We start from the raw sequence: 21,490 nt of genomic DNA on the forward strand, positions 1-21,490 counted from the left end.
CTGGTTTGTTTCCCTAAGAAATTACTGAGAGTGATCAGCCAGTGATTAAACACTATCTTCTCAACCCTATAAATACTGAAAGAGGTGCACAGATGTCACCATTTATGTTTGATTGTTGAAAGTGCTGTTAAACAGTTCAAAAGTAAGCATTCTTTTTATATTATATTATATTTTTATTCATTTACTTTTTAATAAGTACATTTAATAAGTAATAAAACTACATTATTTTTTTGAAGTGACATCAGAAATTATATCGTAATGAATTAGGCTACTTCATACAGCAATTTCCTTGTTGAGGAAACTGCTTTTTGAAAACATAGTTAGAAAGCTACGAACAAAAAATTGCTAACTATACGGAAGTTACTTAAGGAGGCAATATGTTTTTATAAATAAAAAATATACATTTATTCAAGGGTGTGATTTATCATTTTAATCAAAACAATGAGTGCTTTTAAATTTATGAAAAAATATGTAGCAGTAACTTAAACAAACCAATTTATACATAGACTACAAAAGCACCCTAACTTAACTAATTAGAAAATAGTACATATTGCAAAGACTTCTATTAATCGTTTTGCACTATTTACTATGAATTACACAATGGAAAGAGAGAATGAATTACGATGAACCAATTCAATAGAATGAATCAGACTTTCCAACGTTAAAATAGAACGGCGACCGTTTAAAATGATTCATTTATAATAATGAATCAGACTTTCCAACGCTACATAGGACAGAGAGAACCAGAATGAATCAGACTTTACTCAACACACATTGTGGTGTTTGTTTTTAGCTCAGTAATTAAATACAGCGATGCAGTGTTTGGTCTCGCTACTTATGGTAAAAAAAATAGCTTGTTACTGGAAAAGGTAAGTTACATTGAAAATAATCTACTATTACAACAAAAAATTTAGTTTTAGTAAATAGTTTTATTTGCTACTTTTACATTTATTAATTTAGCAGATTGAAGCATTGTCTAGAAGTATCTTTTAGTTAGTTACTATCCAGCATTGTACAATTCATTACAATGTCACTTGCCATAAAAGAGCAACCGAAATGGCACACCTGAACAAAGCTTCCAGGAACCAGGTTTTGAAGTTCTACACATGGTGAGCAGTTGTTACAGATTATCAGCTCTCATACAGTGGCACAAGCCTCTACCACAGAGGCCAAAAAGGTCAGAGGTGGAGGGGGAGCAGTGGCGGTTCTGGGGGCGGGGGGGCCAGTGGCCCCGTGTCACCAAGCTTGGCCCCCCCTCTGGCCCCCCTAAATTTGGAATCGTAAAATCACACCAAACAACTGCGCATTTTATCAGTTGCGGCGCATTCATCTATAGGCTGCACTGCAGCACGACGTATATTCACATCAAATGTTAACGCAGAGGAACGGGACACTGCAGTTCACAAAAGCATTATTCATTATTTGCATGTGCTTTAAAGCCTTGCCGGTTAAACATGTCATTCGCTGCTGATGCGCTGTTCAAATATGCGCTTTACTGAGCGCGTACACTCGACGCGCACATGCACTAAAAGCCTGTTACTGGACTAAGTTATCTTTTGAGTCTTATATTGCGCTAATACTGTCAAATACAGACAATTGTTACATAAACAAAGTTGGTTATGTCTAAAGTGAAAGCAAACAGAGAAAATTAATTAAAATCTGCTTGTCAAATGCGTGTATATTAGACGCATCGCCTGCATTTCTTAAAGAGACAGTAGCCCTAATAATAAACATGCTGCCGCTTGTCCTTAAAGGGATAGTTCACTTTGAAATAAAATTTTGGTATGTTTTAGCTTACCTCAAGGGCATCCAAGATGTAAGTGTCTTTTTTTTCCGCAGTAGTTTCAATTTTGATATTTTTAGGTCAAACCGTTCTTGTCTGTCAGTCATATAATGCAGGTCTGTGGTCACCACCTCAAAGAGCAAGCACAGTGTCCAAATTAAAACAATTCTCCATCGTCCAAATGAAACAATTTGGACAATAATTTGGACGATGGGGAATTGTTTTAATTTGGACTCTGTGCTTGCTCTTTGAGGTGGTGACCACAGACCTGCATTATATGACTGACAGAAAAGAACGGTTTGACCTAAAAATATCAAAATTGAAACTACTGCGGGTAAAAAAGACACCTACATCTTGGATGCCCTTGAGGTAAGCTAAAACATACCAAAATTTTATTTCAAAGTGAACTATCCCTTTAAAGAGATAGTCCACCCAAAACCAAACAGTTGCTGGTCCCCATTGACTTCCATACATAGTAGGAAAAAAATATACTGAAGTCACAGGGGTACATCAACTGTTTGGTTACTCACATTCTTTCAAATAACGTTTATTTTCAACAGAAGAAAGAAACTTATTCAGGTTTAAAACAACTTAAGAGAGTAAATTATGACTTTTTTGGGGGGAGAACTATCCCTTTAATGTTAATAAAACAACAAAACACACAGAGGAAATCATTCACTGCTCTTGACTGAGAACTTTAAGTCTGTTGTGTTTTATTTTCATATTTGTTCATTTAATTACTTTCTTCAATTCTACTGTTAAATACACCTATAGCTGAAAAAATAAAGCACTGTTTATTTCATTTGTATATTAAGTTGTGTATGTGTAATATGTATCTCTGTTCTTAATTTTTAATAACAAAGAAAATAGTGACAAAGATTTTTATCTTCGCCACTTTGGCCTAAATGTCTGCCATTCTTTTTTATTTTATATTTTACCTATATTTTGTTACCTATAAGGCTTTGCTTTTAAAATAGGGACATTAGTTTGGCTGTAATGCTCAGTCACATGCAAAATAGTAAAACCAACATGAAAAATGAATCGTGATAAAATCGTGATTTTCCTGAAAAAAATAATAATTTGTAATATGATATTATTGCCATATCGCCCACCCCAGGTGTAAAAAAGTGCCTATTTGTGCTTAGATGCTAAAAATGTGTTATTATTGATCATTATATCACACTACAATTAAACATAATGAAACATTCATTTGAATTGAATTTTTTTTATTAGCTTAGCTAATATAATTTATTAGCTTTTTCTAGAGATTGCAGTCATGCATGACATGGTGAAAAATGACTTGAAATAATACTGAAAATAGGTTAAGATGAATGTTAAAGGTGTGCCCCCTAAAAGCACAAGTGGCCCCTGCCTGGCCCCCCCAGTTACTGTGGTCTAGAACCGCCACTGGGGGGGAGGTCACATTCTGTACACCCACACTCAAAGGAAAAATACACAAACTGAATGTTTGCCTCTTGCCAATAAAAAAATACAGTATCTCCTGGTCTTTTAAATCCTATATGTGATCTATCCACCAGGTGCAGACATGTGAACCATATCCCAGATGAGCAGCGTTCGGCTCCCCCATTATTCTCGATTCTTCATTAGTTTTTCCCGCTGACCTGCCTCTGACAGTGGCGTATTGTAAGACCCTGGCACACAGCAACCCCCCCTGCACCTGTGTGTGTGATTGAGAACGAAGAGGAGTTTGGGAAACCCTAGATGCCCTAATCTCAGGATTACCAGCCGGCCCATCCCCACAAATCGGCAGTAATATAAGCTAATCAGTCTTTTAGCAAGTGACTCAGCGGATGGAGACTCAGTGCCGTTCTCCCCCATCCGGCTCCAACACTCGGCCCGTCTGCATTGTGTTAGGTCTCCACTGCACCACCATCCTTCTCACACACACTCAAACGCATAGCCTAGATATGAGCACCCACAGCTGTCTGTCTATTTTAGTCTGGATTTTGACAGCAGTATATCTACCCTCCCCTGTAACAATCCCTGACGCCTTCACCAGAACAATAGGCAGCAGCTCACATAAACCTTTTAAACTTAGAAAGCGCTCAGGCTCAAGAATAGCCCAGCCATTCTGGCGCAATCTCCTGCCACACGGTAAGCCCAGAGAGGACGGACAGAGTTAACAAGGCCTTGAGTCAACACTGACTTAAACAATCCATGCCTGATTCAAGTCTGTGCGCAGATGCTCAAAGTTACATTTTATTAAATAGATTCGACTCTAAATTCTGATAGGATGAACTGCATTTAAAGCCATTGTAAAATATGCATTTATATCTACACACACACACACACACACACACACACACACACACACACACACACACACACACACACACACACACACACACACACACACACACACACACACACACACACACACACACACACACACACACACACACACACACACACACACACACACACACACACACACACACACACACACACACACACACACACCTTAATGCGCCAGGTTGCTCTGATAATATTAGGCTAATGAACTATATTACTTGCTGGAACAATTCTTTCTTCTTCTTATTAATATACTAATGATGAGAAGAATGTATTTTTAATATAATTTAAGTATTAAATATTGGTCAAAAAAACAATCAGAGTGAAGTCACGGTAATGCTCAGCCTCTCTGGCTTATCACTTTAGAATGTTTAACTGCTTTAAATTTACAGTGATTGAAGTGATAAAATGAGTGTGTGTGTGTGTGTGTGTGTGTGTGTGTGTGTGTGTGTGTGTGTGTGTGTGTGTGTGTGTGTGTGTGTGTGTGTGTGTGATGAATGGTGACCATGTGCAAACCCTCATAACCTCACTTTATCTCTCCATCTGTCTCATTGTCTCTTAACATTCTCAGCATAAGCTTCCGCTATCATATTTAGTATTTAAATAGTACATATAACCGGCAATTAAAATTCCAAACCCCACTTAAATACACCTGCACATCTCTACATTCATTTACTGTCATCTACCATGGGATAATAGAAACCTTGACAGATTGGAATGGGAAGTGGATATGGATTAATTCAGTCAGTCTCCCATACAGTATATTGCTATGTAAAATCCACATGGCTGACTCAGAAAACCCACATTAGCCTTATCCAACACGGCAACAACTGCTGGAGAACGTACACACAGGAATATGTATACCATCAATTCCCTTATAGTCAGTGAATCTGTTACCGGTGTTTACTGTAGTAGCCTACATGTTGATTTTTTTTAGTTGTTTGGAAATGTTTCCATGTATAAACTTTCTGTATAAACTTGATTATATCATTTTATATTATTTAAGGCATCATGTTTGCATGTTCCGCTATGTCCAACTGGCACAAAAATTTTTGTTGAAAATGAAGAAGGGAGTGGTTGTGTAACAAAATATTTCCGCCAGTCATCACCCTGCTTGCAATGGTGATCAGGTCAGAGAGATGGTAGTGGCATCATAGTTTAACTATAAGCTCCTTTATTAAGGCTGCTGAAGAATCCTGTCAAGTGCTGTATGACATGAATAGTGTAGTCAATAGTCATACATTTGTTTTTGTCACAAAGCATTTGTTTTGTTCCTGGTTCATACATGGAAATGTTATGTGAGGGCCACAGCAATTCACTGGTTCTTTTCAAACTAATTGAGCAATATGAGACCAAGTCAGTGCATGCGTGAGGAATTAACAGTTATGGCAGCTTTGCTTTTGAAGCCACACTATAGTTTTAGATATAAGAAGTTATTTAGTGCTATGCACAGGTGCATAGATTAAGAGTGACACAAGAGAGAAGGGGAACCACTGTATCTATATCCACTTTATCTTTCTTTCTTTCTTTCTTTCTTTCTTTCTTTCTTTCTTTCTTTCTTTCTTTCTTTCTTTCTTTCTTTCTTTCTTTCTTTCTTTCTTTCTTTAGGAGCACTATTTAGTTGCTACTGCCATCTATAGGACAACAGACGTAGGCTACTACGTCTAAGAAGTTACTTAAAAGCTAAGCAATGAATTCTTAATGTCCATAACTATTACATATTATGCAATACTGTAATAAACTATATAGGCTAAGTATTCATATATTATTAAAAATGTTATTATAAATTAATTATTTAGGCTAATAAAAATAAATGATTGTGTCCAAGTCCAACCTTACAAACAATGCATGGTAACAATAGTTTGGGAGGCGAAATGGGTTAATGCAATTATTATTGCATCTTTAGAATAATTGTGAAATAATTTGGGATCTCTTTCGAACATTTTAAGAAGGTTTCAAACTTTTTTTTTATTTATTTATTTTTTTTTTTTTACAGATGTGGTAAATACAAAAATGTGCAGTTTTATTATGTTAACTTGTGTTTTATATGGTTTATTGTCCTGCACTAGCTGCGTTCTCAGTGGACTAGTATTTTGAAATGGTCAACGTCAGGTGATTATAGTGGCACGTTGTTGCTCGCAGTAGTAACAAACACGCACATATTGTTATTGATCTTACTTATCAATACTCGTCATTAAACCGACAGTTAACGAATTTCTTTGTTTGTTTATCACTCGTCCCGTGATGGCGGAACGGATCACGAGAGAAGATGCGTTAACACGGGAGGGTTTCAAACATGCGTGTCACATTATGCTTTACGGAGACTCTAGTGCCAAACTCTTCGGGAAAATCCCAATCAAACATATAGTTCTGGTAAGGAAGAGTAGGCCTGCGCTTACTGTGACCTGTACATCTTTTTACCTTTATGTGTAGAGTGCGACTACGACAGGTGCACTACCAAAGCAGGAAGTTTAAAAAATAATGTGTAAATGAACGCCGTTGAATTTATGAACCTGAATTCAGATTACTGTCATTCAGATGCAGATGCGCTTTGATGGCTTGCTGGGTTTCCCTGGGGGGTGAGTTCATCTTGCCACACGAAAAAAAAACAAAAAAAAAACGAATTAAAACTTTAAATGATTTGTCTTAAGTAGTTTATAAATGCACTGGAATTATTCATGTGTTTTGTAATCTGTAGATTGGTGAACCCGTCTAAGGAGACGCTGGAGGCGGGGCTTAGCAGAGAGCTTCACGAGGAGGTAGGCGCGGCTGTTTCGGTGGGCGTGGACGATCAAATATCCTCCTGCCTTTCTCAATCTCCATCCTCCCCTCGGCTCATCACACACTTCTACATCAAGAAGATGTCAGAGCCAGAGCTGAAAGAGATCGAGAGAGCAGCTGTAACTACAGCCACAGACCATGGTTTAGAGGTAAAAGCTCTGTCTATTCTTTTCATGTGTGTGTAAATGTACTCACAAACTCTTATTATGCAACTTTCTTGTCTGTCCCCAGGTAATGGGTATGGTCCGAGTCCCACTCTACTTCCTTAAGAATGGGGGTGGTCTCCCCTATTTCCTGTCCCACTCGTTCATCTGTAACTCTCGGGCCCAGCTGCTCTCCGCCCTGCACCACTGTAGGCTGCTGTCCCAGGGGGAGCTGGAGAAGGCTGTGAGACAGGCTGAGCAGATGAGACACACACACAGCGATGATCCGCACTGACATTAGTTTACACAGCGGTGCCTTTTCACCCCTGGGCCATTACAGCTACATCACAGTAGCCCAACCCCCCAAGTGCCGATAGATACACCCTCATGTCCTCACCCTACCTTCAGTTCCTGATTCAGCCTTGTACAGCATGTACTCTCCGTAGATATCCTGTGTCTCAAAGATGCAGACCTGTTTAATAGAACCCTAACCGTTTATCATAATTTCACTAACAATTCATGACCCCAGGTTCACTTAATAGGATTGTTATTGTTTGATAATAATATTTTTGCATACATCAATAGTCCCTGTTCTACAATATTAGAGCATAAATTAAGCAAATTAATGACTCTGAGATGTTGCAATAATTATACCTCAAAAAATGTAATTTGTTTTTGATCATTTACATATGTAAATGTGTTTATTATTTATGCATATTTGCTTAAGAGAGATGAATGCTACACTTATGGCAGTGAAGCCATACTGTTTGATGAATTCCTATCAGATCGGTTTATGAGATTTATATATTTGCAAGAGAAATGGTGCATGCTAGTTAGACTAATAAACACCAGATGCCATGTAAGGCTCGTGTCTTTTCCAAATGTGTATCAAAGCTGAGGTTTTAATCACATCAGACTTGCAGTACTTAGAATGGCCACAGAATTGTGCTAGCAGACTGCCTTATCTGACAGGCACTTTTTCAAGCAAGTCTTTTTCTCTGGTTGTAGGATAAAGCTGCAGTGTGTAATTGTACAAACAATAAAAAAAATGTAACACTCTCTTATCTGCCATTGGTTAGCAAACAGACAGTCCTGCTCCAAACTCATACCATTGTTTGCACAATGCTGCAGACTCAAACAAACAGCAATGTTTTAATAGAGGTACAGTGTTTACACTTTTTTAACTTTCTTTTTTTTTTTTTACTTTTTTTTTACTATTGGCTTACTTCGTGTTTTACATAACCTTTAAATTAGTGTTTACCCCAAAAATAATCAATTATTTACCCATCAATAATTAAATGAGAGTGCAGTAACTTTCATTTTAGCTTCCCCTTTTTAAGTAGGAAACTGTTTTGCTGAATTCATGACTTTCAGAATTCTCATAATCTTTTAGTCAGAAACTCCATTATTCAGAGTTCTTTGTTAACTGACTCATGTGATGGATGCATTTTCAGTAATTCACTGTTCTATTAAATTATTACGTTAAGACGTGGCAGTTTCTTGTAGCATGAAACTACAAATTTGATTCTAAACATGTACCTTGCTATATTCTGGAAAAATACATCTAACTTCAAGAGAGTCTTCATATACAAGGAAGTGGTCTAAAAGTGTTTCTATTTCCCATTTTTCCCCTTTTAAATTTATTTTCCCATTTAAATTTGTATTGCAAATTACATTATCAGCATCAGAATTGGAGGGAAAGTTGAAATGAAAAATGTCCTAGTGTCCACAAGTTTGTGTGAAACCTGATGTTCATGTTCTCCAGTAGGGTTATTTGAGATGATTCAAAGATTATCTTGAGATTCAATGGCAGCAAGAACACCTGACCCATCTGAATAAAGTCGCATGCTGCAAATTTGCTTAAATTTTCATTTAAATATTTCCTATTCATTGAGGTTTTTTTTGTTTACATTTTTTCAAGTCAACCTCTTTATCTCCAAGTTAAAAAATGATTTGGAATCTCAGATTTTCAGTGTGATCAAAGACTTTTGTACCCCATGATCAATGCCCACGTCATCGCCACGTTCTGCAGTCCATCAGCATCTCTGAACCGGAGCTTTGTTGATGTGTTCATCAGACCACAGCAGGTGAAATCATCTTTGTTATCACCACTTGCCGTTCATTTGCATCGCTGCATGTGCAGTTTTGAGCATGCGAGGCCAGAGACATGAAGTAGGTCAAAGCTGTGAGGACTGACTGACCAAGTGGAAACTGAACTGTCCCTAGGGAGGACGGGCCGGGGTAGAACGGGTTGATGCGGGAAGAGGGGAAATTGTAGAAACAATTGTATCAGAGGCAGCGCCGACCTGTTATAATGTTCACGTCACATCATGGCTTCCCCCCCAGCCACCCTCACAGTGGAGTCGCCTTTCCAAGCACTCATGGGTGGGGTGATGGTTCCCGTAGACCATTCGTTTGCCACAAGAGAGCTGGAGCATGTGCAACAATCCTTGTATTATATCCATGAGTTTATAAGTCCGTCTTGACCAACTGCACACAGCATCACACGTTCATATTGTTGATTATGCTCAATGAACACATGTATAGTTGTGTTGTGAGTGCGCTCTGTTTAATATTGGTGCTGCTGCACTGAATTTCTCTTTAGGGATCAATAATCATCAATCTTTTTATATCTAGTGAGATTGGGCCGCACTGCAGCTGCAGATGTTTCTCTCAGCTGTGTGTGTGTTTCTGTCTGGTTGTATGTGTAATATTGTCTATGTGTGTGTTTGTGTGTGTGTTTCACATTATAGGATTTAGGGGGCTTTATTTCCCTTTATTTGTCACATCCTGAGGATTTTATAGTGAGTGAAAGAGAGCGAAAACAGACTTAACCAGAGAGAGGAAGGAAACAAGCACAGGAAAGATGGGGGAGGTGAAGGGGTTGAACTTCTGTTTGCGCGCACTTTGAAAAAAAAATGGTTCAATCGGTTTATATACCATAGGGTTCTTGACTCAATTTTAAAGAGCTGTTTATGCGAAAAGGTATTTCAGGTTTTTTTTTCTGGTGATAAAGTATGTTTACAAGCTGTTCATGAAATGTATTAAAAATACGTTAAAACTAAATTAATTCATTGAAACTAAATCCTTAAAATAATCCATATGAAGCACCTGACAGAACCCTTTAACCTTTTCTTCTAAGAGTGCCCTAACTCAGAACAGGAATATTCAATTATTTATTAAATTAAATATTTATTAAATGTTAAAACACAAAATGTAAATGATTACATTTACATTGATTTCTCATTTGAGACGTTAAATGGAAATTCAGTCAATTTTTTCACACTCTTGTCATTCCAAACCTGTATGACTTTCTTTCTTTCTTTCTTTCTTTCTTTCTTTCTTTCTTTCTTTCTTTCTCTGTCTGTAGATATATATATATATAAAAAAATCCCTTTAAGGTATTCTTATTTGCATAACTAAAATTGTTCTCATGCATATGCATGAAGTAGGTATTTTTTACAGAAAGATTTAAAAAATCAACAACAAATTGAATGATTGTGGCACATTTACAAGTTAAAACCGACGACCCACACTCAACACTTCTCAGTCTCCTTTAGTGGTTGCTGTGATGAGTAAATTGGCGGTTATGTGGGCACCATTTCCTGTTTGGTGCGAACTCATCTAAAAAAATCGTTTTATTGTATGCATAACAATAATGGAGCTAATGGGCAACATAAATATGTGCACATCCAGACCAGTGCATACTAGATAGGATAAGCCATTAGCACATGACAGCGCGCGCGTGGTGTCAGCAACAGTACGTTTACACAGAACGTGTTGCGTTTAAAAACGAGACGCAGCGCAGTTGAATGGAAAACAATGACGTTTTAAAAAGTTTAACTTAAACGTGGCTAACGGTCAACGGTCCTGCTATGTAAACGGTGCATGTTTACCAAATAAAACAGCGCAGTCGAGCGGAAAAAACGCATTCTGTGTAAACCGGCCATTACAGAGCCAGCAGCAGGTGTATGTATCCTATGTGTGTGTGTGCTGTGCACGCGTCGGCCATTGTTTGTTTATCACCCAGCTATAGCTCTTATCCATTCAATCCCTTTTGGATTGGCATTAGCATCAGTTTTATAGCTCATCTGCAAGATCATTAAATAGATTCATGACTGTACATTAATCCTGAACGTGTGTGTGTGTGCAGAGAAAAGGGGGAGGTAGTCCTCGAGCACAATGCAAGGTCATAAGAGAAGCATTTCATGGCCACAGAGAGGGGGAATATTAGGAATGAGAGATGGAACAAAACGGGAGGGGGCAAGTCTAAGAGAACAAGACAGCATATTCATATCCATCCCTGTATTTATAGTAAGCCTGCGGGGAGGGGGCCGAAGAGGGCGTGGCTTCGGTTATGACATTCTCTCTGATTGCCTGAGAGCGGAGGAGACAGAGAGAGAGGCTGTGTTTCAGCGCGCATGCATGTGTGTGAACCAAAGAAGGGAGCCGTTTTCTAGCATGCGTGCTCGTGTGTGTGTGCGCGCATCCACCTTATTTTGAATGCACTCCTGAGAGAGAGAGGGTCATGTGTGTAGAATGTGTCAGAGGGGGTGAAATCAAGCTGGCTGCATGAAATCTGTGTGACTCAAACACAGTGTTCAGCAAGAGACAGACCCTTGGAGAATGAGGTAAGACTGGGCTTTCTTTATTATTTATGACTGTACATTCACTGTGTATTCCTCTCAGCATGACCGGTTGTATGTTTATGTGTTCGCCCTCCATCTCCTCACACACACGGTGGAGGCTCACTGACATGTTTGTGTGTGTATGACAGCGAGCATTTCTTAGTTGCATGCATTGTCCTCTATATAGGATGAGAGTGTGTGTGTTTTTGGCAGATCCGTCTAACGCGTCCACACATAGGCTATTCGTGCTTTTGCATACATGTCTGACTGTGCGCATGAATGCCACACATCGAGAGAAAGACACTAAGTGACACGGGCTGCTTCCTCTTTCAGGGTGTCTCAGTGGCATTGATTGTTATCAAGCTGTCCGTCTCACCTCTTTGCTTCAGTCTTCCACCTCCCCTCTCACCTACTGTACCTCTGTGGTGTTGTTATTTGGCTGAGGGTTTCCCTGTGTCTCTCTTTCTCTTCCTCTTCCCCTTGCACAATCTCTTGCCTTTCATTTTCACACTTCAAATCACTCTTAAAGAGACAGTACACCTTTAAATGAAAATTCTGTCATTGTTTAGTCACCCTCATGTTGTTCCAAACCTGTATAGCGTGTCTTTCTTTTGTCAAACATGCAAAGAGATGTTTGGCAGAGGGTTCATGCTGCCCTGTTCCATACAATGAAATGAAATAATGACCAGGGGTTTTAAGGCATCAAGCACTATAAAAGTAGGCTAGTCCATATGACTTGTGCACTACATACTATACAGTAGCTTTATGTGAGGAATAAACCTATATTTATTGTGGTCTTTGAAAAATATTCTCCACCCTCGTTCTCAAATCTCAGTTATGGGATTTAAATATTCAAATATTAAATGCGTAAAAATATTCAAATCATATCATATTCAAATTTGGCATGTCACGATTGGTTTTAAGACACACAAGATCCAGTTACGTTTTGGCATCAATGGTTTCAAACCTACAGGAACGAAATTGACATGGATAATTTACCCCAAAATGAAACTTCTGTTACCATCTTTTCACCCTCATGTCATGATTTGGAATCTTAATGGCTTACTTTCTTCTGCAGAACACAAAAGAAGATATTTTGAATGTCTTGTCCATGCCATCAAAATGAATGGGGATGAAAACAACTCTGGATTGTATGGCCATAAAAAAGCACTGAGAGATTTTTCAAATTATCTTCTTTTGTGTTTCACGGAAGAAAGTCAAGCAGGTTTGAAAGACATGCGGGTGTTGTGAGAGCTAAATAATGACTTAAATTTCTGTCTGTTTCTCACAGTACAGTATTGCTTTTAAGACTTGAAAGACACATGAGTCATACACTCTAAAAAATGCTGGGTTGTTTTAACCCAAATTTGGGTCAAATATGGACAAATCCAGCCCTTTGGGTTACTTTTTTTTATTACATTTTTTAACCCAATGTTCGAGTTTGTCCATATTCGACCCAAAATTGGGTTAAAACAACTTAGCATTTTTTAGAGTGTATGGACCATGTTTATAGTGCTTTTTTCCATTTTTTTTTTCCAGCTTGACAGACTGGTTATCATTTACTTCCTTTTCATAAAAAGAGAAGTATCATCATTCTGATAAACTTCTCCTTTTGTGTATCATGGATTAAAGAAAATCATACAGATTCAGAACAATGAGAGGATGAGTTCATTTTGGGGTGAACTAACCCTTTAAATGCAGATATGTAGCAGTTGGGAATGGGATAGATGCTCCCTAGAAAGGTGGATTGAAAGATAAATGTATGAGTCTTCAGAGGCAAAACTTGGCAGATAAGCAGGGATGAAACGCAGGGAGATGAATTCCTTGCATGTCACGATGTCAGACTTCAGGGGAAGTGCTGGAAAGAATACAGTGACTCAAGCTTCTTAATATGGGATTAGAGTGTGTGAGAGAGCGTGTCCGTGTGTGTTTTCATGTACACATGCTGAAAAGGAGCGACAGTGCAGAAAGGGAGTCGTGATTGTCAGATAAGCAGTCTCATATCAGCATGACCTCTCAGCTCCTATACATTTACTGCTCTGAGCTGTCCCTCAAAGCTCTGCTATCCATCCATCCTGTCCAGAAGAAAATTGTATTTCTCAGAAGTTGCTCTTTCATAGCTCAAGTGAGTTATGGGAAACGAGACAATATAACAGTATTGCTGTTTTTATTGTATTTTTGATCAAAGAAAAGCTGCTTTGGCGAGCGTAAAATAATTCTTTCAAAAACAACAAATAATCTAGTGTATGAGCTGAGACATTAGCTAATGTATGTTTCCACCCAAAGTGTGATAACTTATGCGCAAAATTGGAATATTGCATAAAACATTTGCGAATAAAGCAGCGTTTCCTTCCCACGTGTTCAAGAGAACAAAATCATCACTTCCTTGGTCCAAAACATCTGTATTAAATATGGAAGTTTGAGATGCTGCACGATGCGATTGGTTCTGTTATCCAATCACATCCACTGTAAAGTGTTTCCATCGTAGTTCATGTGCATGTCTTCTTATTATATAAAAAATATATGCGCCTTATTTGAACACGTACGTTTTTAATGCGCGTTTTTAATGCGTGTTTTTGCGCATCTTTGCGTTTCCATCCAGGTTTTTTAATGTGATATCCCAAAATGTGCATAAAAATAGGTGGATGGGAACATAGCTATTGTTGAGATCTCTTCTGAGTGAGATTACTGGACATTTTCCTCAGGAGAAAAATGGGAGACTTAATCGCATTGCTGACTAGGAGAAACCAGAGAGATTATACAAAGATCTCATTTGTGATATTTTATTCCTATGGGCAGCAATCAGAGCAAGGCATATCTTAATCAACTTAGTCTCAGGCCATATTTGCTAATTGCCTTTGCAGAAATGCACTTTATCATAGTCAGTCCACAACATGTATGTTCAGAATAATGTTTACTTTATTGGCGCTTGGTGCATTTGTGATGTAATTTACTTGTAGATAACAAACATTTATAAAGTCTGTGGACAGACACACATTTGTAGCTTCAAGAGATCACGAGTGTCAGGACTAACTGTGTCACGGTCCGGATGTGGTTTGCATTATCACTGGTCACATCACATGAGTTTCTGTGCTGTTGTGTAGGTATGATGTTGTGGTTTGTGTAATTAGACAAGTTGGTTTTGCTTCCTTTTTGAGTGGTGTTTAATGTTATGGGTATGTTGCACTTCATAGTGTGACGAGTGTTGTGTTGGCATATTGTGAGGAAAGAGTTTGTGGGAGCTGCTGGGAAATATACATTGTTTGTTTTGTATGTCCACTACCTTTCGAGCATGGATGCATTAAATTGATAAAAAGTGATAGTAAAGAGTTTTACGTCCAAACTAATGATTTCTATTTCAAATAAATGCTGTTTCTATTCATCAAAGAATCCTGAAAATAGTATCACGATTTTAAATTGGATAACATTTTTACCGTATTTTTGATTAAATAAATGCAGCCTTGCTGAGCATGAGAGACTTCTTTCAAAAACATAAACGAATGTTTCCGACCCCAAACTTTTGAAAGATATTTGCTCTTCCACAGCTTGTGAACTCTCAACAACATGTTTTTTTCCCCCTTGGAAGACAAAATGAGATGCAGAATGTAGAAGCTGCCATTTTCCATGTAGTCAAAGTTGAAGTCCTCAGGCTCCAAAAAAAGAAAAAAAGGACCATAAAACGGGTCCATACAACTCATATTATATTAGCAAAGTCTTTTGAAGCCATACTAAAGCTTTGTGTGAGCTTTCTATCTGTCAAGGCAAAAATGTTGACTTGAAAATCATATTTTACAGCCATGGTTACCATTTACAAAAAAGCGCAGCTTAGACATTCAGCTAATTATCTTCTTTTGTGTTCCACTGAAGAAAGAAGGGTTTAGAATGAGTGGAAGTAAATGTACCTGATCTTTCATATTTGGGTGAGCTTTCCCTTTAAATGCATTTTTCGTGATGCATTACATTCAGCCTTTAATATTTGTGCCTTTGTCCGTGTGGAAGGAGCATCACTCCATGGCAATGAGAGAACACAGCGGTGTGTGTGTGTGTGTGCGGGGTCCCTGTGGTGCTCTGCTCTGAGAGATAAGACCAGAGCTCAGCTTCTTCCCAGCCTCCACTGGGAGCGTAAAACAGGATTGATCCCATGGATCTCCAATTCCCCTCAGTTTCTTTAACTCAAGTCAATACAGTAGACAGATCAAGTTTAAACGGGCACATTCACTCAGTCAGGACACCGGAGTGGTTTCACACAGGCATTCCACTGCTGGATCAATATATATGCTTGCTTATGTGTAGCTGACAGATGTATATGTATATGTATAAATACAATACCATTTTATGATATTTTCATTAAAATGCGCGCGCATCTCCCGTAGATCTTAAACAGCCTATCAGATGTTTTGATTAATCAGTGTGCTACCATTGACAAGCAAACAATCAATAAGATCTAAACAGCCAGGTTGCATTGCTATCGTGTTCGGTTGCGTCACCGCATTGACATCCAATATCTCTTACAGTTTTAGAGGTTTGTATTACAGATGTTGATCTACCTCAAAGTTTGCCTTGATTGTTCTACGTTTACACTTTTACATTGCACACATTTTGTAACATTTTAAGTTTGAGAGTTTCTTTAACACTTACTTTTTTATCTTAAAAAAAAGGTTATAAAAATTGTCAATAATTATTGATACCGAACGACATGAAACATTATATCGTTATAATTTTTTTTGCTATATTGCATATATATATATAACAGAGAGAGAGAAAAGCAGCCTTGCATTCTTTCTTTTTTTTTGCCTGAAGTATCAGATTAGAGTTTACTATTTAAAATGCTTCAACCTTTCTCTGCAAAACAGAGAAACCACTGCCAAGAGTATATATCAAAAAAGCACTGGCATGTGCTGGCATACACTAATTCAATAGAATTCAACCCCATTGTGCACAAATCCGATTCAACTCTTGTGAATCAATAATAGCATTATCATAATGAAGTCTCTGCTGAGCTCTGATTGGCTGGCTTAGGCTTTTGACCTCTAAACACTGAGATGGAGGAAGTGAAGAGCAGACTGTCATGACTGCTCAGTCGCTGAGAGTGCATGATGTGCCTTTTGCATGGAATCAGTTGATGAGGAAATGTTGCTCATGTTGTTTATACTATTTAAATTATGGGTAAATTGCTATATTTATGTATTGCCATTGTTGCATGAAACGCTTTGTGCTCATGTGACAGGGTTAAACAAAAATTGGTGCTGGATTAAGTTTGAAACAGTTTCCACTCAGAAATTGCTAGTAAATGTAACACATAATCAAAGAACTAGCAAGTAACAAATTGAATTAAACCTAAAACTTTGAAGTAGAAAATTTTTTTTCAAGTGAGTTTTTTTTGGTTGTAAAATTTTCTGTTTTATTTACATGTTGAAAAATAATTTTGTACTGCAAGGCTGCTAGTCAACTTTATTACATGTTTTACATTATATTATCATATGATGTATATTATTTTTAAATGATTATAATGTTATTTTTTAATTAGTTAACTAATCAATCAATTATATATTCCATCCAAAGTCCTAAATCTGCGATTTGTAATGAAAAGCTAATTACAATTAAAATGAATAAATAATTGTAATAAAAAATAATAACAATCAAGATAAAAGATTAAACATTTTATTTGTTTACTTGAATGTCATGCGACCATTAACGACATCAGAGAACTGCGAACATGCAAATGAAGTATAAACTTAAAGGGATAGTTCACTTTGAAATTAATTTTTGGTATGTTTTAGCTTACCTCAAGGGCATCCAAGATGTAGGTGTCTTTTTTTCCGCAGTAGTTTCAATTTTTATATTTTTAGGTCAAACCGTTCTTGTATGTCAGTCATAATGCAGGTCTATGGTCACGGTCTCAAAACACATGCACAGAGTCCAAATTAAAACAATTCCCCGTCGTCCAAATTAAACAATTCCCCATCGTAAGTACACATTGATGGCCTAAGACACGAAACGAGCGGTTTGTGTGAGAAAACGAACAGTATTTATATCGTTTTTACCACTTATACGCAGCCATGTCGAAGTGATCTGATCTGACGTGTACGCAGACTGGTGCATAGATATATACACTAGATGTCGCCTTAAAGACATTCGTTCAATGAACTGCCGTAGACAAGGCGACATCTAGTGTGTATATATCTATGCACCAGTCTGCGCACACGTCAGATCAGAGCACTTCGACATGGCTATGTATAAGAGGTAAAAACGATATAAATACTGTTCGTTTTCTCACACAAACCGCTCGTTTCGTGTCTTAGGCCATCAATGTGTACTTACGATGGGCAATTGTTTAATTTGGACGACGGGGAATTGTTTTAATTTGGACTCTGTGCATGTGTTTTGAGACCGTGACCATAGACCTGCATTATATGACTGACAGACAAGAACGGTTTGACCTAAAAATATAAAAATTGAAACTACTGCGGAAAAAAGACACCTACATCTTGGATGCCCTTGAGGTAAGCTAAAACATACCAAAAATTAATTTCAAAGTGAACTATCCCTTTAAAATCTCACAATGTGCCGAACATTTCTGTTTGCATTTCTCAGGTTATATACAAAGAAGAAACCCACCTGTGCATGTGTGTTACTCTAAATTCTTAATGCACAGTGCTGGAGCAGCACTCCCCTGGTCTGACTATGACTGTGTGGGTTTGTGCCAAGAGCCATGATGACTCAGGTCCCTCCACCCTCTCATAAGACCAACGGCCATCACTGTTGCAACTCACAGGAACTCCTGCGCAGTTCAGACTGCCATCATACAACAAACAATCAGTCACGTAGCTGTAGTCAGAGCCAAGTCAGATCTTTCAAAAAAATTGCGATGTGTTTAAGGCCTTTCATTTGAGTTATTAGCTCAAGCTTTAGACTAGTGCTTCTCAGCTCAAAAGTGGGTCACAGGTTTGTCTGATTAGATTGCAGACAGCATTGAAGATGCTAAATGCAAATAGTAAAATGCAACTAACCATATAATTGTTCATAGTTTGTGCAAAATAAACAGGCTTCCTAAAAAAGAAAGAAACAGTTCCTATATTGTTGGTTGTTGATATCAAAGGCTGTGTGTCCAGCCAGACTCTATTTTTGTTGCAAACTGATCTGTCATTTGGTGGAAGCAGCCAATTTAGGCACGTGCCAACATGGACAGTTTGCATTGCACAAAAATAAGTAAAATTTTGGTACTGTGTTGGGTTGCAACTTGACATTCAGTGTGAAGTACTGTAAAACTGTTGAGAACTTAAGAGGTTGGTTTTTAGAAGTAGTAAAATGTGTGGATACTTAACTTAGGATTGACAGGATGTCTTCATATGAGAATCTTTCTGAATCGCACATACTATAGAAGACAAACAGGATGTGGGCAGGTGCATTCTATTCGCTTAACCGTTTTCGTCTTCTGGAAGTGCCCTTGACACGTCATATTGAAGTAACGTTTTTTGCTCTCTCTTCCTCTCCTGTCTCTCTCTTATCTTGTATTTACTTCCATATTCCATTTATGGTTTGTTTCTGTCTTGTACATTTGTCTTTGTCACACCTTCTTACGAAACTTCTGTGTTTCTCTCACTGTCTCTTCCAGGCAAGGACAATCGCATTTAACCACTGTCTCAGGAAACTGAACTAGAAAACTATCAGGCCCCTGCAACGTTCTCTGCTCTGAAAACTAATCTTTAAATGCACATGCTCAGTGCTGAGAGAGAATTGCTTTGATTGGAACTCCCTCCGTGTTCACAAACGCACACACTCATACACAAACATACACATGCACACAGAGACTTCCCTGTTCCGTTTCTACTGAGGGCACAGACTGAAAGACTGAAAAGAATTTTCTTTAGAAGCCCAGTATGAACTCAAGACCGAACTTGACATGTTTGTCTATAATGGAAATATAAATCATTTAGCAAAATAAAAACACCATTACGGAGTTAGAGTATTTTCTTCGTGAAGAGGAAGGAAATCTGTGCGTGATCATCTCAGACTGTGAGCCACTGTGAGCAAGTCAACAGGAGCGCTACGCCAGCAAAGGAGACCATGACATCACATGGAAAACTGAGAAAGGAAAAGGGGAGTCTGGCGGAGTATGAGACTCAAATCAAAGGTAAAAGAAATCAATTTGATTCTGGAATATTTAGTAAAGATGTTTGTGCAAATCCTTTAACCGGCATCTGTGTGCCACTGTGTGTGAAAAAACACTTGTGAAACACAATTCAAGTGAATTGGACTGTATAGCCTTTACTTCTCTGTTGGCAAGGCTTAATTTTAATTAATTGGACAGTCCTGTCCCCCTTCTTTTAAACTGTGGGCCAGAGATGTTTTACAATTCCTTAATTTAAGGGGCTCTGGGTCTAAGTTCACTTTCATGTGGCGTCCTTTCATAAATTATCTTCAAAACCAATTATAACTGTAAGTGGACGAACTGATGCTGGTGTCAGGTTTTGCTTATGATTTACTGATGTTATTCTTTCTCTTTTTTTCTTTATATACACATACAATGTAAAATAACAATGTCTGTATGTATGTTGTGTTGTTGGTTGTGTTGATGTGAGAATATGTTTGTTGTTGATGTTTAAACAAATAAAAAATGGGGGAAAAAGAGAGAGAGAAAAAAAGAAATCAATTTGATCTCTCTTTCTTTTACTTGGCTAGGTAGTACAAACTAATGTACATCTCAAAATGTAATGTGTGTTCTATGTGTGAGATGTTGGCCTGCACTGTGATGTATTTATAGGCAGTATTAGGGATGCTGTCTTCCCTCATCCAATCAGCTCTGAGCCCCAGGCCAGAGCCACTAGTGCCAGGAGATGCAAATTCATCAGTTCATGGTGCTTTTTGTGATGAAAACCATCCATACATGATCTCTTTCTCTTATATCTCTTTGTTCAGAGGTGCGTGGTCAGCTATCAGAGCAGCTAAAAATCCTAGACGCGCAGCTGGAGGTCAAGACCCAGCAGCTGCAGGATCTAAGCGAGTACCTGCGCAGACGAGGGGAGATTGAGGCAGAATATGCCCGCTCTCTGGAGAAACTCAGCGAGAAGTTCACAGTGAAGACTAAGAGGTACCCACCCTGCTTTTTGCATTGATGGATGGATGGGTGGATGGATGGATGGGTGGATGGAAATATGGATAGATGGATGGGTGGATGGATAGGTGGATGGATGGAAGTATGGAAGTATGGATGGATGGAAGGATGGATGGATAGGTGGGTGGGTGGATGGAAGGATGGATGGATGGATGGATAGGTGGATGGATGGAAGTATGGAAGTATGGAAGTATGGATGGATGGAAGGATGGATGGATAGGTGGGTGGATGGATGGATGGATGGGTGGATGGATGGAAATATGGATATATGGATGGATGGAAGGATGGATGGGTGGATGGATGGTTGGATGGTTGGATAGGTGGGTGGGTGGATGTAAGTATGGATGGATAGGTGGTCGATGGATGGGTGGATGGATGGAAGTACAGTATGGATAGGTGGTGGATGGATGGATGGATGGATGGATGAATGGATGGATAGATAGGTGAGTGGATGGATAGGTGGGTTTATAAATCAAATATAATTTTGTAAATTGCATAAACAATCATGAACAAAACAATATCATGTACTTATGCATAGTTTAATACAAAGAGCTGAAGCACCATTCTCACAGAGTAAATTTTTTTGCATTTAAAAACATGAGATGCAGTGGAATAGACCTCCCCCCCCCCCCACACACACACACACAAAGTCTCGAGACATGTTTTTTAAAAGTTGAACTTCTTTTAACTTTACATGGCTTTCTAAACATATGGCTCTCTTGTGCAA

The 21,490-nt window shown here is 38.3% G+C and overlaps 2 protein-coding genes across 5 annotated transcripts in view; both read left to right on the forward strand.

Moving 5' to 3' along the window:
- Window positions 1-6,183: 6,183 nt before the first annotated feature.
- Window positions 6,184-7,883, forward strand: LOC309481448 (U8 snoRNA-decapping enzyme). 2 transcript variants are annotated; one of them, XM_082146357.1, is made up of 4 exons: window positions 6,184-6,469; window positions 6,620-6,675; window positions 6,795-7,026; window positions 7,109-7,883. In XM_082146357.1, exons 1-4 carry the CDS (start codon window positions 6,341-6,343, stop codon window positions 7,313-7,315), a joined length of 624 nt encoding a protein of 207 aa, XP_082002483.1. In that variant the 5' UTR covers window positions 6,184-6,340; the 3' UTR covers window positions 7,316-7,883. The 2 variants fall into 2 exon arrangements, with proteins under 2 accessions (XP_082002483.1, XP_082002484.1); XM_082146358.1 differs by having other exon boundaries at window positions 6,186-6,469; window positions 6,635-6,675.
- A 3,522-nt stretch (window positions 7,884-11,405) lies between these two features.
- arhgap4b (Rho GTPase activating protein 4b) overlaps window positions 11,406-21,490 on the forward strand; it is a 30,551-nt gene continuing 20,466 nt past the window's right edge. For all 3 annotated transcript variants that reach the window (XM_082144775.1, XM_082144776.1, XM_082144777.1), the window contains exons 1-3: window positions 11,406-11,651; window positions 19,264-19,782; window positions 20,568-20,739. In XM_082144775.1, the coding sequence (XP_082000901.1) occupies window positions 19,716-19,782; window positions 20,568-20,739 (239 nt within the window). In that variant the 5' untranslated portion in view covers window positions 11,406-11,651; window positions 19,264-19,715. The remainder of the gene's footprint in view (window positions 11,652-19,263; window positions 19,783-20,567; window positions 20,740-21,490) is intronic.

The sequence above is a fragment of the Leuciscus leuciscus genome (assembly GCF_965113295.1).
Source record: "Leuciscus leuciscus genome assembly, chromosome: 18".
Classification (NCBI taxonomy): Eukaryota; Metazoa; Chordata; class Actinopteri; order Cypriniformes; family Leuciscidae; genus Leuciscus; species Leuciscus leuciscus.